The sequence below is a fragment of the Nicotiana sylvestris genome, chromosome 12 (genome assembly GCF_000393655.2).
Source record: "Nicotiana sylvestris chromosome 12, ASM39365v2, whole genome shotgun sequence".
In the NCBI taxonomy this organism is placed as follows: domain Eukaryota; kingdom Viridiplantae; phylum Streptophyta; class Magnoliopsida; order Solanales; family Solanaceae; genus Nicotiana; species Nicotiana sylvestris.
The window spans coordinates 160594839-160612293 of NC_091068.1; the positions used below are offsets into that span (position 1 = coordinate 160594839).

Consider the following 17455-nt stretch of genomic DNA (forward strand, 5'->3'; position numbering starts at 1 on the left):
CCATCGAGGTTAGTCTTGATACTTACTGGGCACCGCCGCGCTGTGCTCATACTACACTTTTATGCATTTTTTTGTACAGATCCAGGTATTTGATCGGTAGTAATTGTGTGGGTCGTTGCGGTGGAGACTCAAAGGTGAACCTGCTACAGCGTTCGTAGGCCTCGGAGTCACCTTCATTTGTACTTAATTCCATTTGTTCCTTTTGTTTTGAATCAATGATGTATTTATTTTGTATAACTACTCTTAGAAAGGCTTGTGACTTGTACCACCAGTTTTGGAAATTGTAATTTGTTCAGAGTAATTTAATTTAAAGTTAGTAAATATCCATGTTATTATAGAAAATGTTAGGCTTACCTAGTTTAGAGACTAGGTGTCATCACGACTCTTTTAGAAGGATTTTGGGGCCGTGATAAGTTGGTATCGGAGCTCTAGGTTCATGGGTGCTACGAGTCACAAGCAGGTTTAGTAGAGTCTTGCGGATCGGTATGGAGACGTCTGTACTTATCTTCGAGAGGCTACCGAACTGTTAGGAAATTCCCCTTCTTTCATTCCTTAGCGTGTGATATTGATTTAACTCGAAGTATATAACTTATATTCCTTTACATCCACTCGTGTATAATATTACGCTCTCAGCGTTCGCCATGCGCTAATGGTTCGTGATGCTATAGATAGGCTACGATGGAGTCAGAGATGCTCAAGCATTGCCTCGACGTGTTGTCCCGTCTGAAGATAAAGAGGCATTGAGAGACTATTCAGTTGTTCGTATGGAGGCGCAGCGATTTTCAGCATCTGATTGACGAGGGCGAGCTTGGGAAGGTTTAATTGGTTGACTAGTCGTCGCGATTGTGGCAAGGCCACAAAGTGGGTGTTGATTTGGAATAGTTGCTGGTATTGGAGTATCTTGTGATTTGTGTTGTACGAGCTTTGAAGGTTAGTTTTGCGGATCATTAGATGTTGTTTTCTATGGCTTTGCGCCAAGTGGAGGAGTCCAATAGCGGCATTCAGATTGCAGAGTTAGATTTATATCAGATTTGGCCTGAGGTATATGTATATGTGGTATTGGTAGGTTCCTGAAATTTGTATATGACTAAGGTCTGAGATCTTGCATGGGACGATGTTGGGACTTTGACTGGGATTATTACATATCGGCTATCCGAAGAAATGGGTCAACTCTGTGGTATTGGGTCAGTATAACGATGAAGTAATTGGTCCTTTGAATAGGAAATCTCTACTGGCATTTATGGCAGCACTCTTGTATTGGACGGTTTGTGTGACTCGGTCGAGTTGGGGAGGTGCAGTCCTGATGACTTAGTTGCGTGCGGGCGGATCTCGGAAGGGTCTCGATGGTTGGACAAAGGCTTAAGTTGGCTGTCTACTATGGGCGTAAGGAATATGTGGTACATTGTGACTTTCTCCTGAATAGGTATCAGAAATTAATAGAGTGTTGACCTTGTTGGCTATCATATATGAATGGTGTGCATTTTTGGAAGGGACCTTGAGTTTTGGTTTGCGAGTGTGTGGCTAGTAGCATGGTGATTACTGGGTTTTGAGGCTTTTGGGGTTCATATTTTGTTACACAACCAGAAATCCTATATGGGTGCTTCAGCAGAATAATAGGGTGTGAGTGATATATCAACCATTTGATTTGCGTAGTTGAGTTGGGTATGGAAATTTCGGTATTCCTGAGGTTTGGGGCTAGATGCCCTCATGAATGGACTATTTCCTATTTGGGATCTTGAAGAAATGTTAAGAATGCAATAATTAATAGCATGTGTTATCGATAAGTTGTTGTGGATCTTTTTGAAGCATACTTACCTATTTGGAAATAATCAGGATTTGAGTTGAGGGCTATTTGAAAGCTCAATGAGAATATGTATCTTGTATCAGATCAAGTTTGAGCGCTCATGTGAGATTGTCGTTATGGTTATGTTACCGGGCAGAATGGATATTATTTGTGCCCTTAGCCTATGTTATGTGCTACTCTTTTATGCTGTATTAGGCGGTGAGGTTGTATTATTATTCCCCATGCATGTTGTAATTCTGTTCAGGCCTTATGGCGATGCGGGAAAGATAGCCCTCATGATATTACTTTGTTCATTGCACCTTACTTGTGCTTGTTTCTTTCATGTTCTAGCACTTCTATTCATTGTTTTCACAGTTTTACTTGTGCACTCTGTTGTGCTTGATATCAATATTTATGTGATCAGTGGACCCGAGCATTTTTGGCTTGATGAGTATTTAAGAGCGGGTTGTGCGCCGCAGCAGATGTTATGTGAGGTACCCGTTTATTGTGTTTATTTGGTGTTGTGTTTTCCCTCTGTGGGATGATTTGATGAAAGACTATACTTTTGTTGTCACACATGTTGTACTTGTTAGATAATTCTTATACTTGGCTTTCCCTTATTTGTGCTGCATAATTTAGTTATTGTTGGTTTGGTGTACGAACTGTGTAGTGTGAGAATCCGTGTTGTTTCGTGTTGAGTTGTTACTTGGGCTGTTTGTACTGGCTGAGGTGAGATTCTTAAACATGAGATTTGTACTATGGTATTGGGGGTGAGGAGTGCTTGGATGTATGTGGTTGTTTCTGCTAAGAGTTGGGTAATGGCCCTTAGCGGGCGAAAGAGTTTCTTGACTTGTTGACTTCATGAGCAGCTATGAATATCCACATGTTTCTTTATCATGGGTAGTGTTATGGGGGGTCTGGAACAAAGTTATATTCAATGTGAGGTGTATTACCGGCATTCAAGATGTTATTTGAACAAGTATAATGGTTAGAGGTTATTGTTTTGGGCATTTGAGTTGTGTGGAACAACATGTGATTGTATACTGGATTGGAATTTTGGCTCGATTCAGCTTGTTCAGGTTCATGCAATATGATGATGTGGGTTCAGGTCCTATGATGAATTTCAGACGTTGAGGTTTGAGTTCTGTCCTAAGGATATGGACTAAGGATGAGGTGAGACCATCAGTAAAGTTGCATTGTCAATCCTACATAGGTTTGGGTGACGGGGAATTGCCCGGGTGTATGTATGAGGAGCTTATGCAGTGGTTCAATGGCTTTGGAACGACTCTGGGCACGTTCGAGGATGAACGTATGTTTAAGTGGAGGAGGATGTAACGACCTGACTGGTTGTTTTGAGCAATTTCATCCGGTTTGGCAGTTTGAGGTCACGAGTAGCTTCATATTATGTGTATCGACTTGCGTGCGCAGTCTGGGCATGAAAACAGAAAGCTTTTATGTGAAAATATGAAAAAATAGTAATTTTTTGAGTTAAAAATTTGGTTTTTAGTTGACTTTGGTCAACCTTTTTGGTAAACGGATCCGGATTTGTGTTTTGAAAATCCCGGGAGATCCGCGGTAAAATATGGAACTTGGTCGTATGCCCGGAATTGAATTCCGAGGTCCCTAGCATTAGAAAACAATTTTTGAAGAAAATCGTTGTGTTGGTTTTTAAAGGAAATAAAGAAATGAATTAATGTTTGAACTCGTTGGTATCGGGTCCGTATTTTAGTTCCGAATCCTGGTACAAGTTTTTTATGATATTTAAGTCCTATCTGTAAAATTTGGTGAAAACCGGAATTGATTTGACGTGATTTGGACGTCTGGTTGAAAAGTTAGAAAATCATGAGTTTTGAGTTTAAATTCATAGTATTTGATGTTATTTTGATGATTTGATTGTACGAGCAAGTCTGTATGATGTTTTTAGACTTGTGTGCATGTTTGTTTTGGAGCCCCGAGGGCTTGGGTGAGTTTCGGATAGGTTTAGGCTATGTTGCGCTTGTTTTTGGATGCTTCATCATCGTTTCTTCAAGCAAAAATAATACCACACTGAGCAAATGAGATCCAAATTTAGTTTTTTTGAACCATTAGATCCGTATCAAAATTACGGATCATAGGAAAAAGAATTATCGAATTTGGACATCGTATAAGGAAGTTATGCTTATTTTTGTGTCAAGAAAAATTGTTGGTTCTGGTATGGTCGCAAATGCGAACTTTTTATCGCATTTGCGATGCCCAGTTCGCAAATACGAGATTTTTGTCGCAAATGCAACTTCTGCCAGCCCTGCGTTGTTCGTAATTGCGAGGGGTTCGCAAATACGAACCCTGAGTCGCAAATGCGACATCTGTGGCCTGTTAAGTGATGTTTTTGACGAGATTTTCACCCATTTTTCAATTTTCTCAAACCCTAAACTTTCATGGCAATTTTCCAAGGACCCAAACTTCTCCAAATCATTGGGTAGGTGTATCTAATCAATTTCCAATTATATTTTGTGATTATATCTTAGATTTAACATCAAATTCATGAAAATCTAAAGGAAAATTTGGGAAAAAATGTGAAATCTTTCAAAAATGTAAAACAATGATTTGAATGACCAAATTGTATCGGAATTAGATAATTTTTGTATGGGTGAACTCATAGTGGAATGTGTGTTCTATTTTTGTAAATTTTGTCGGGTTCCGAGGTGCGGGCCCGGGGTGTTGACTTTTGTTGACTTTTTAAAAATTGTATAAGAATCATAGTTTTGTCAATTGAAATTGTTTTCTCATGCATTGTTTGATATATTCAAGTCATTTTTGGCTAGATTGGGCCGAGCATTGATGAATTAGTAAAGGAAAAGCAAAATTGAGTATTGAATTGGCCGGATTGAGGTAAGTATCTTGCCTAACCTTGTGTGGGGGACTTCCCCTTAGGAATTGAGTCTTCTATGCTAATTGTAGTCCCTGCATGCAAGGTGACGAGTGTGTACGTGGACTTATTTGTGGAAAATTTTTTATCTAGGGTTCTTAGGTCCTTATGTGGAAAGTATCCCGTTATGATTGGGTTTCCTAGTTGCTTAAATTGCCTCTATATGCTCCATATGATGTTGTTAGCTTTCTTCTAATTCTTACGTGTTACATTGACCCTTAATTGCCTTCCTTATCGTTTTGATACTTCTTGATTGTGAGTTTCTCTATGACTTAATGCAAATAGGTTACATGTACAATTGTTGTGGTTACCGGTGTAGTTATTACATGCTTATTATGTCTTGTTATTTAGTTGAGGTTTCATTGTGAAGTTAATTGTTGGTACAAGTTTGGTTATAGCTGATTTCCTTGCCGGGGCATATTTAATTCTTACTGCTGGTTCCCTTGCCGGGACGTGTTGATTCTTGTTGTTGACTCCCTCTCCGGGATATTATTGTTTCTTTATTATTCCCTTGCCGAGATTCTTTTGTGATTGGTGTTGATTTGTATATGGGATCGGGTTGCACGCTGCAACAATATTATATGGGATCGGGTTGCACGCCGCAACAATATTATATGATTTGGATCGGGTTGCACGCCACATCAATATTATATGATTTGGATAGGGTTGCACGCCGCAACAATATTATATAATTTGGATCGGGTTGCACGCCGCAACATCACTATATGATTTGGATCGGGTTGCACGCCGCAACAGTACTATATGATTGGGATCTGGGTGCACGCTGCAACAAGAAAGAATAAAAGTGAATATTGATTCTTATGGTGAGAACGAGAGTAAAAGCACGAAGGGTGATGCCGTGCACTTTCTGCTGCTGTGTTTACTTGTTGATATCAATTCAAATGTTTAAACTGTTTAATTCCTTTATTGTTGTGATCCTTTGTGTTAGAACCCACATTGTTTTAAATACCTCACCGTATATATATATATATATATATATATATATATATATATATATATATATGTGTGTGTGTGTGTGTGTGTGTGTGTGTGTATATATATAAAACTTCAATAATTGTTACATCTTTAATTCAATTAGTTTCTAAATTATATCCCCTTAAACCGTCTGAGGTTGTATTTTTCTTAAAATGGAATTTATACTAAGTTTTAAGTTATTAACTCTCATGTTAAAGGCAATAATCCATTCGATGTTGTATTTTAAATTAAAAGGGGTACCTTCTTTACTCAAAGGATTTCCAAATAAACAACTTCATCTTTAGTCGCTGGCTTTCCTAATTAGCTTAGAAATTGTAATTTTACTTATATTAGGTAAATGTGACTTCTTGGACATATTGAGTGCATTGTACGGACGTAATATATTGTATAGCATGTGGATTTTGTTGTTAAAAGTAAAATGGAAACTGAAATATGGGGGCACAAGGTGCTATGTGTGCTGAAGGTTCAGAAGTTGAGATTATGATATGAGAAATTGAGGGTTGAGATGGTCGGGATTGTGTACTAGACATGATGTGATGGATTTAGTTGGCATTGCCTTCTTTATTTGGATACATTCTTACTTGTCTCTGTTCCTGTTATGTCAGTGTTGATTTACTTGGTTATCGTTCGTTACTACCCATGTTCTCCCTTTATTGCTCCTACTATTTGTATTTTGATTTCTCTCCGCTGTTGGTATTACCACGTCATCTTTATCTCGATATTTTACTATCATATCATGTTCATTTCATTTGACCAGTCGGTGTCTTGACTGTTCCTCGTCACTACCCCACCGAGGTTAGTCTTGATACTTACTGGGCACCGTCGTGGTGTGCTTATACTATATTTCTATACATTTTTGTGTACAGATCCAGGTATTTGATCGGTAGTAATTGTGTGGGTCATTGCGGTGGAGACTCAAGGTAAACCTGCTACAATGTTCGCAAGCCTCAGAGTCACCTTCATTTGTACTTAATTCCATTTGTTCCTTTTATTTTGGAGCAGTGATGTTTTTATTTTGTATAACTACTCTTAGAAAGGCTTGTGACTTGTACCACCGGTTTTGAGAATTATAATTTGTTCAGAGTAATTTAATTTAAAGTTAGTAAATATCCATTTTATTACAGAAAATATTAAGCTTACCTAGTTTAGAGACTATGTGTCATCACGACTCCTTTGGAGAGATTTTGGGGTCGCGACACCTACTGTGGCCGAGCGCTTATGAGCGAGCCCAGTAGGTCGAGATACAGATCCTAGTATGGTCGAGTGCCTATGAGTGAGCCTACTACGACAGATCAGTTATATATATACTAATCCTACTATGGTCGTGCGCTTATGAGCGAGCCCAGTTGGTCGAGATACAGAGCCTAGTATGGCCGAGAGCCTACTACGGCAGAGCAGTTATATATATACCGAGCCTACTGTGGACGAGCACTTATGAGCGAGCCCAATTGATCGAGATACAGAGCCTAGTATGACCGAGCGCCTATGAGCGAGCCTACTACGGTAGAACAGTTATATATATATATATACCGAGCTTTTTAGGGTCGGACAACTATTTTACTTACTATATTGAGAGAGTTGAGTCAGTATCAGTAGGTAAGCATATCTACAAATTATCCTTGACTTCCAGTTGCTTTCACTTATTATATTATCAGTTCTGTTTCAGCTTTCAGTACATGCCTTACATACTCGGTACATTATTCGTACTGACATCCTTTTGTTGAGGACGTTGCATTCATGCATGTAGGTATATATAGTCAGTTTGACGAGCTATCATATAAGACGAGATTGGCTTAAGCGAAGGATCGGTAAGACTCCACCTCATTCGGAGTGCAGTCGAGTCTATGAGTGTCAGAAGCTTTCTATAGACTTATGGGTTCGGTACCCTGTCCCATTTGATGTCAAATAATCTTAGAGGCTTTGTAGGTAGAGGTTCATTTTGTACAGAATGTCAGAGGCCTTGACTGCACAAATGTATTCATCTTCTAAGAAAAATGGTTCAATGATTCAGTATTTTCTCACTTATAGTTATACATTATGAGTTGCGTCCATGTTGGCCCATGATAGTTACAAAAGGAATAAATGAGGTACAGAGTGGTTTGCTCGAGCCAGTGCAGCACCGAGTGCCAATCACGCCTCCCAAGGTTGGGGCGTGACATATCCTTGGTTATTGCCACTCCAATTTCCTTGGTTATTTCCACCACTCCAATGTCCTTGAGTGTTGTTATTATTCCAATTCCCTTGATTGTTGCCACCGCTCCAATTACTTTGGTTATTAGAATTCCAATTGCCTTGATTACCTTGAGGTCGTTGTTGTTGTTGATTCAGGCATTGAGAGTTGTTTCTTTGCCCTTGAAAGGTGTTCACATATTTCACTTCCTCCTCTTGTTTATTGTAAGATTCATCTTGATCAAACCCACTATCTTCTTGCACATAATTCTCCATTCGATTTTGCACTTGCAGACCCTTTGTCCTTTTTTTGTTCACCTTCATCCTTACTTCCTCCATGGCATTGACTTGCTTACGACTCTGCACTTGTTGAAGTTGAAACTTTGCTAATTGATTCATTGTGGTGGTTAATTCGGTAATGGCTTGACCATGATCATGCATCTCTTTATGGAGGTGAATCACGTTTGGATCACCTTGAGGCACATTTGCTCAACTTTTCCATGCCGATGATGTGTCCGCCATTTTATCAAAAATCTCACAAGTTTCCGCATATGACGTTGTCATGAAATTTCCACCAGCAAGTTGATTAACAACACACACTGATTGGTCGTATTGATCACCCGATAGAAAGTTTGTTAAATCATAGCTTCTGTCATGTCATTATTTGGGAACTCTTTGACCATTGTCCTATACTTCTCCCATATCTCATGTAATGATTCATTGATCTCTTGTTTGAATGCTAGAATCTCGTCTCTAAAAGTAGCCATATGCCCGGGAGAAAAGAACTTGGAAATAAGTTTCTCCGCCAACTCATCCCACGTATGGATGGGATGATTTGGCAATCCTTTTAACCAATCCAAGGCTTTCTCCCATAGAGAGAAGGGAAATAGCCTTAACCTTAAAGCATCCCCGGAGACGTTTGTCTGTTTACTCCCCCAACAAGTGTCCACAAAACTCTTCAAGTGTTTGTATGCATTTTGACTCGGAGCCCCGGTGAAGAATCCTCGTTGCTCTAGCCATGTGAGCATTATATTTGTGATTTGAAAGTTGCCCACGCTGATGCGGTGCGGGACTATGGCACTTGCATACCCTTCATTCGGCAACACCAGATGTGGAGCCGCTCTTGGTGGAGGTGGGGTGGAATTGGGACGTTGTCTTGAGGCGTCCAACCTCTTCTATTTGGTTGAGGTTTAAGAGGAACCTCTTGAACTTAGTCATCATCAACATCCAAATCACCAGAAGGCATGTTTCCGAGTTGATCATTTGTCACGAAAATCAGTAACACAAAAGGAAAAGAAGACAATCCACACACAACACCAAATATATAGCTAAATCCATTTTTTTAGCTCCCCGGCAACAACACCAAACATTGATCTCATCCAAGTCACACGTCAATTCAAGGATATGAAACGGTCGATTGCAATAGTAATACCCAACAAGGAGTCAGGGTCGAATTCCGCAGGGACCTAGAATGGGAGTTAGGAGTATATATTGTGTTGATACACAATTTTTCCCTCATATATTTTTAAAATGCATATATACTTTCAATATAGTGCATGAGCATCAACCAGTATTTTTCATAGTTTTCTATAATTTTAACAGGATTTTAATTAATTTATTTCATCATTTTATTATCTAAATAATTACTAATTGCATCACAAATAATTTTATGATGATTTATTACTTGAGTTTTAGCATTTATATTTATATCAAGCTTTAATCATTTTATGCATAATTATATTTGTATCTTTAGGCTACAATTGCAATAACTTTGCAATAATAGCCCATATATGCATAATTACATTATTTAGACGGAAAATGACCTTTTATATTTTTATAATATTAAGTAATTATTTTAAATCATTTTCATGCATAAATAGCATTTTAAGCATTTATTAGCTATTTTTATAAATTATTTTATTAAATTAATTGGGTATTTAACATATAGCCTCTTTTAATTTGATTTTCGGACCTTAGCCCAATTTCCACCCCAGCCCAATTAAATTAACCCATAACCCATAAACCTGATCCATACCGCCCCAACCCAGGTTCAATCATGGCCATCAATCTTAAATGATCGACGGTACAGGATTCACCTTCCATTTTAATTAACAAAACAACCCCCAAACCCTATTCATTTTTTAGATCTGCCGTCACTGAAACCCTTCCTCCTCTCTTCTCTCTCACCCTCCTCCTAACCCTAACCCCCCGTCACCAAAATCCCTTCGATCCATGGGTTTCTTTTTTGATTCCAGGCCTTATCTGGCCTCCTATCTCTACTGGTGTTATGATTTTCGTATTGCTTGATGGAATCTCAAAGAGTTTCGAACCAGATTTGGTTCAAATCTCTCATGTTCTTGATGAATTCGTATCTGTTCTTTCCTTTGTCTGTGAGTACTAATATCTTCGTGTTTATGGCTTCAAATCTGTGGTTCAAACCATATTTTTCTCACATTTGTTTATTTTATTTTATAACCTAATCATTTCTGGCTAAATCCATTTAGATCTCTTTAGATGTGAAGCGATTTGAGTTTGTTTGTTGCTTTTCCTTTAAGATTCTGCTGTTTTTCCTATTATTGTTAACCGATTGGCGTTTTTACCCTTAAATCTAGGGTTTCAATTTTTTAAAGAAATTTCTGCAAAAATGTTTTAAAACGTTTAAGTGTTTAACTCCGGTTTTCTTTCTTTACTTTTTGACAGATTTTTATCCCTATGTCTTTATGCCCTAGGGTTTCTAATTATTCTACTGCTTGCTATAATATTTGCCCGTTTACTTTGACTATCAAGTAAGCTAAGTAATTGATTTATTTGCCTAATTAGGATTTGAAATTACATCTTCTTTTACCCATTCTTTCCTTATATATATGATTCGTAATTGGTACTACTTTCCTTAATTATATCACTGGCCTGACTTCTGGACCTTGATTGTTATGAACGACCTTTGAGTAATTTTTGGACTTATTACTTACCTTATTAAACCTCAATCTTGTCTATTAATTGATTTTATATAAGACTCTCCTTAATCTAAGTAATAATTCCGTAATTCTGTCCTATTAAGTGATTTGTGTTTAACCGTAATTGATTGATTAACTGATATTTTTTTGCCTTATTTGTGTACCATTGATTCTCCTACCTTCTTTGGTTTTACTCTACTATATGCTATAAAACCATTCATTGTTCTGATTTTCAAACACACGCTGAGACAGACAAGCCCACACCTACACTTACACACTTACACTCACACAACTTGAGTTCTTTCTATCACTCTGATTTGCTGCATTGTCTAGCCGGCTGAAAGTCAAGTCTAGACTTTTGGATTTCCATTGCCTTCACCTTCCTATTGACTTTCTCCCTAACTGGTATGCCTTAATTCCTGTTATATTATTTTATTCTATATGCTTATGTAGTCAGTTTTATCATAGGCCTCAACATGCTTCTGTTTGATACACGATTCCTGACCATCTCTTTCTCAACTGTTATGAATTAGTTCTTGTTGTCTTGTTCTATTCCATGTGATTATATGATTAGTTTTCGATATACTTCTGTTTTCCATATGTTTCCTGTTTGCATTCTTCCTGACTAGTATGCCTTAATTTCTGTTAACCTACTCTGTTATATGTGCATGTGTGGTTAGTTTACCTTAGCATGTCTGGCCCATAATTTCTGTTTTACCTCTTTCTAGACTAGTATGCTTTAGTTCCCACTACCTTGTGCTATGTGTTTGTTTGGTTAGTTATTTCAAATTCCAGCATGCTTCTATTCAATATACACCTAGTGATAATTAATAGACTAAGTAATCTTTAGTAATGTGAAACCTTGATGGATTCAGTTGTATGCTCCCTATTCAGAACATGTTTAGGTATTGCCAATATGTGTGGTCAGTTCTGTCTGTAATTCAAGTATTTCTGCCCTTGTTGTGATTGCTTTAATTCTGGTATATCATCCATGTCTGAACTAATACCAATATGCTAAATATGGACTCTGTTCTGTTTGTAATCTTGTAATTTGAACCTATTTGTTCCTAAAAAACAAATTGTTTTCTAAAATTGTCCCCTACCCCTTACATATAATATTTTTCAAACTTCTACTCTTAGATATCTAGGTTCCTACCACCTCTTGTGTGAGCACTGCCTAGGGTCCTTGAGACTCCTTTGAACTCTGACACATTGGAGTTGGTTTCCAATCTCTTATGAATTCTGTGTTGAATGTGTGGATCCAGTGTGAGCATTGTCCGGGGTCCTTGAGGCTCTTTGGGAACTTTGACACACTGGAAGCCTAGCTTGAGGTGTTGTGGATCCCTACTACTATTTCAAGACTGTTGTGTTGAAGGCCTGGCTCTCAGGTTTATATTGGGCCTACCAAGGCTTTCTATAGTGTAATAGATAATGTTATATAGTTTATTCATTTGGGTTGTAATAATTTCTGTAATAAACGGATTTAGGGTTTGTTAGTAAAGTTGGGGCGGGGGGAGGGGGGTTATTCTATATCTTTGCTTGAAACTGGGGTAGAAATCTTGCCTATAGGTTTATTGGTGATTATGTGAGCGTTACTACTTGTTTAGAGATCATGTCTATAAGACTTTTTGATTGTTTTGTTCTGTACTTCACTCGCATGCTAAAAATCATGTTCATAGATTCTTTGCATTAGAAATCATGTCCATAGGATCCATGCACATTTTTACATGCATTAGTAACCATGTCTATAGGATCTTATCTGTTTGAATAATAATTTTCCTGGCAATGTGTTTAAAGAATTCCGCCCACACATGATTAATAGATATCATGCCTATAGGAACTAAAAATCAATTAGATACCATGCCTATAGGAAATAATGGAATCACTTTCAAACCTAAAAATCATGTCTATAGGATTTAATCAAATAGATATCATGCCTGTAGGGTGAAATCAGTTTGTAAACTTAGAAATCCTGCCTATATGGGCTTAAATTAACTAGAAAGCTTGCCTATAGGATCTAAAAAAGATAGAATTTGTTAAAATCAGTAGTTTGTTTAGAAACCATGCTATAGGTTTATAATTAACAATTGTAGATACCATGCCTATAAGATTCTGTTAATCACTTAGGCAAACATGTAAGGTTAGTAATGATTCTGGGCCTAAAAATTCTAATATTTACTGCCTAAAGATGCCCAAATTTGAGGCTTAATAAAATCAGTAGGCAAAACTGATAGGTCCAGATGCCCGCCTCAGTAAACTGTTATTCTGTATTCTATTTCTGCTCATCTAGATATCCTATCTATAGGATCCTTAATTAAAGAAAAATATTGATTTAACTGCGCGCATTCGTTGTCTACTTGTGGAGGTTAATATGAGCCCTTATTTGCTCCTTACATGATAGTCCTATCTGAATTTTTGTTGTCGCCTAGCTTTTCTCATTTTAAACAATATAGGTTAGTCTAGAACTATCCAAAATAAAGATCCTAAATACCTCCAGGATCATAAGTAAAGGACGGGTAGTGCACACGTAAGGTACATATTAGAAGCTACTAGAACACTTAGGTAACAACTGAAAGATGGTAATGGGGTAGTAAAGGAAATGATGACCCGTGCGCTAATGCTATGTGTGACACCTTTACTTGGGGAAAGTTACCAAGTATTGCATGGAAACGATCCTATAGGCTAAAAAAACCTAGGATCCCTCTAATTCCTGTTTAAAATAATGTTTATTTGTCTAAATTGTTTATAAGAATAATTCGCTTATTTAAGTTCGGTTGCGACCCACCATTGTGGACCTCGAGGGGTGCCTAACACCTTCCCCTTAAGGTAATTTCGAGCCCTTACCCTACCTCTGGTGACGTGACTAGTTATATGAGTTAATTGTTCTAGGTGCCTTAACGCACCTTAATCCGTTAGGTGGCGACTCTTCAAATCTCTTACCCAATCCCAAAAGGAAAGGAGTTATCCCAAAATGTCGAAATCCGATTTCGCGAGAAAAAAGAGGCGCGACATAGTGTAATGTATGAGCTTGAACTATCTCAATTTGCACTTCCACAAATTTGTGCTGTTTCTAAGTCTAATTTAAACTAAGAGTGAAAGATTAAAATATGAAACTAGGAAATTGTTTTTGTTGTTTTTCAAGTTTTGTAAAAAAGTCTAGAGCTGTGACCATCACCTAAGTGTTTGCCTAATGGGATATAAACCTTAATGCTTGTTTTGTTGGTCGGGGTGTATTATAGCTATCAACACTCAATTACACACTCAATACCTCTTGGTTAGAGAGTGATTTTGCCAAATTTGGATTTTTCAAGTCCAAATGGGTATTGGTGGGGATATTCTTTAGGCTCTTACCATAACGAACTTGTCTCTAAATTAGTCTTTAAGCATGTCTTTAATACTTGCACACCCCTTCCCATTCTATGTGAATTTATTGTCTATCTTATTCATTTATGATCTCCTCCCCTGCTTTATCACTTTACTATGGAAACTTACTTATCTCCTTGTTTTCCTTTTCTTAAATGTCTTTACAATATCACATTTCATCGTTATTCATCATGCAAATACTTGACAACGTATTGTTTTCTTTTTGCATAACTCCATGCTCAACATCATATTCCACTCGTTCGTACTAATACCATAGCGGCACTTGATGAGTGCCCGCGGTTTTCCTAAAATCACCCTTTAAATTCGAAAAGGCTTATTTGTGGTAAAACTAGTTGATCAACGATGCAGTCGACGGTTCCGTGCCTTTCCTCCTTAAGTTGTCCGTTTGAGGGTACCAGTCTAGACTTCTATAGAAACCTTTCTTTGATAAATAACTATACATACATCATGGTCAAACCTAGCCGGGGTTAATATGTTGTCCACATAATAACTTTCTAAGAAAGCCTTGCCCAAAGTCTGTCAGGATTTCCATAATCCCAATGGACGCAATCACGATATGTGCATTATTTTGGAGAGATAAATGCTGACATACTAATCGTTAATGTGTAAGTATTCGAATCCGAAGGGGGCAAGGGCTAACTTTATTTGTTTTGCAGAAATGAGGCACTAAGTCCCCAGGTTCGGCATGGTCCAAAGTATAGCACCGTTGTTGTTGGACTGGTGGGAAAATCTTTCGCCAAGCGATAAAAACCACATGAAAAGGGCTCTTGGAAATCTACCTTCCTTATTGGACATTCAACCAAACAACATGCTGATCGAAACTTGTACTATGTTCTAGGACGGAGAAAGAGCTGTATTCCATTTTGGTAACATAGAAATGACTCATTTCTTGGAGAAAATTGGAGGGTTTGCTGGATTACCATGGGATAGTCCCGGTTTACTAGTACCAAAAAACCGCAATACTAGGGGGTTTCTGAAAATGATGGGCCTGAGAAAGAATGAGGACTTGGAGTGCCTGAAGAAGTCTTATATACCCTTTGACTTCCTCTATGAACGATACAGACACAACAAATCTTACATTATCTTTCATGATGAATTCTCCATCACTTCCCTAGGTTGGACTCATCGCAGGGTTTTTGTGTTCATCGTCTGCTTTCTAGGTATTATAGTGTTCCCAAGCCAAGGGGCCAGAATTCATACCAAGTTGGCCCTGATAACCCAAGCTTTAATGGAGGGAATCGAGGGACAAACCTATACTATTGTCCCGATGATTGTAGCAGACATATATAGGGCTTTGGACCGTTTCAAGAAGGGGTTCAAACACTTTGAGGGTTGTACCTTGCTACTACAGATTTGGGTATTAGAACATCTTCAAAGGGGTCAATACCGCCAAGCGTTTCCACGGAGACCATGGAACGATCACATTGCTTTCCACCATCCTAAAAGAATGACCTTTATCCCAAATAGATTTACACAGCCAGAGAACGTTGTAGAGAGGGCATAATTTTTCAACAATTTGATCAAGGACCAGGTTCACTGGATGTTAGAGTGGTTCCCTACCGATGAATTCATCATCAAATCTAGGGATGTTCCGTATTTGGTGCTGATTGGCTTAAGGGGAATACACCCCTATGTTCCTATCAGGGTTATGAGACAAGCTAGTAGAAAACAAGTCATACCATGAGTCTCCAAAATGAGTCACTACAGAGCCGATTTTCAGGATGATGCCATTCCATACAAATGTGAGGCCCAACACATGTGGCATTTGAAGATTATCGTGGAAAAGGATACCATCGAGCAAGATCGATATCACGTCGACCATGTATACTTCTACCCATCATGGTTAGAAGATAACATAGCAGGAATATTCGAGCCAAGGGTTGGTCAAGGAAACAGGGTCATAGATGAAGTCGCTGAAGCACAAGTGAAATATGAAAGGCTACACAAAAGGGTCCTTAAATCCGAAGACAAGCATCTGGAGCAACACGAGTTCAACATGGAATCAATCAACGAATGGAAAGAAATGGCTACAAGGTCGACAAAAAGGTTGGAGTACTTGGAGCAGGGTCTAATGGAACTGGAGGGGAAGATAAGGAAAAAGGTCGCTGATTGTCAGAATGTAGAAGGCAACGAGGGAGGACATCTAGCAAGGGCATACCTGCTGCTGGACATTCACGACTTGGGGAACTTGATTGATGGATCCAAGAAGGCCAAATATGGAGAAGGTCCTTCCGGGACCAAGTAGATTAGGTTTATCTATTTTGAGTCATTTCAGAATTGAAATGTAATAAGGCAGATGCCATTACTGACTTGTTTATTTATCATCGTTTTTAGGTTCGTCCTATTTATTACATTAATGAAATGAGGCATTCATCAACATTAAATCTCTCCAAATATACTTGTCGCTAGGCGTACCTTGAGTACAACGAGTTTCCCCAAATTAGGAGGTGAATTGACGTTTCCGCAATATGTGTTTACATCCTACAAATATTTGTCAGAATCCTTACTGACTTGTCTACCTTTATTTTTCTTTATTTTGATTATTCCCACCCCCCATGGTTGTTCACATATACTGGCATCGTCAGCATATCACACCAGATTTAGAGTCTCTCCTCCTCCTCCTCCTCCAAGTAATCCGAAAAGCAAAGGAAAAGCTAAGATGAATGATCTGAGTGGTATCTGAAAAGAAAATGCTGAGAATATTTAAACTTTAGATGGTCGGAGTACTCCGACCCAGAATGATTTGATCCTACTATTGGAGCAAAAAATAATGGAGTTACAAGGAGAACTTGAGCAGGTCCATAACTTGGAAAACCTCTCCCTCACCCTAAACATCTCAGACGTTAACCAACAAAATGCTCAAAACCCAGCACTTCCTCAAAACACGCCAAACCAACATCCACAAAATCCTCTCGCACCCCATCAATATGAAACTCCTCCCCAAAATCCTAATCATTCACCAGTACCCACTCCTCCTCAATACCAACATCTTCCTACTCAGTACCCGCAAACCACCTACCATACTCCCCAGAATATCCCGTAACCTATCCTTGATCCAAAAAACTCCACTAACGATCACCACTACACTCCACCCCCTGGCACCTACCAAAACAATCACATATACGTGGATATCGTGCCTCACTCTACTCAACCAACATCATACGCTCCAGAATTTGACGAGAAGGACTTGCTCACTAAGAACATGGCCGAAGAGCTCAAGAAGCTCACGAGCCGAGTCTAAGGTGTCGAAGGAGGCAAAGGAAT

At 38.4% G+C, this 17455-nt stretch overlaps 1 protein-coding gene across 1 annotated transcript; it reads right to left on the bottom strand.

Moving 5' to 3' along the window:
• Positions 1–7814: 7814 nt before the first annotated feature.
• LOC138884021 (uncharacterized) lies at positions 7815–8294 on the bottom strand. Its single transcript, XM_070164758.1, has one exon. It carries the CDS (start codon positions 8292–8294, stop codon positions 7815–7817), a length of 480 nt encoding a protein of 159 aa, XP_070020859.1.
• Positions 8295–17455: the final 9161 nt, after the last annotated feature.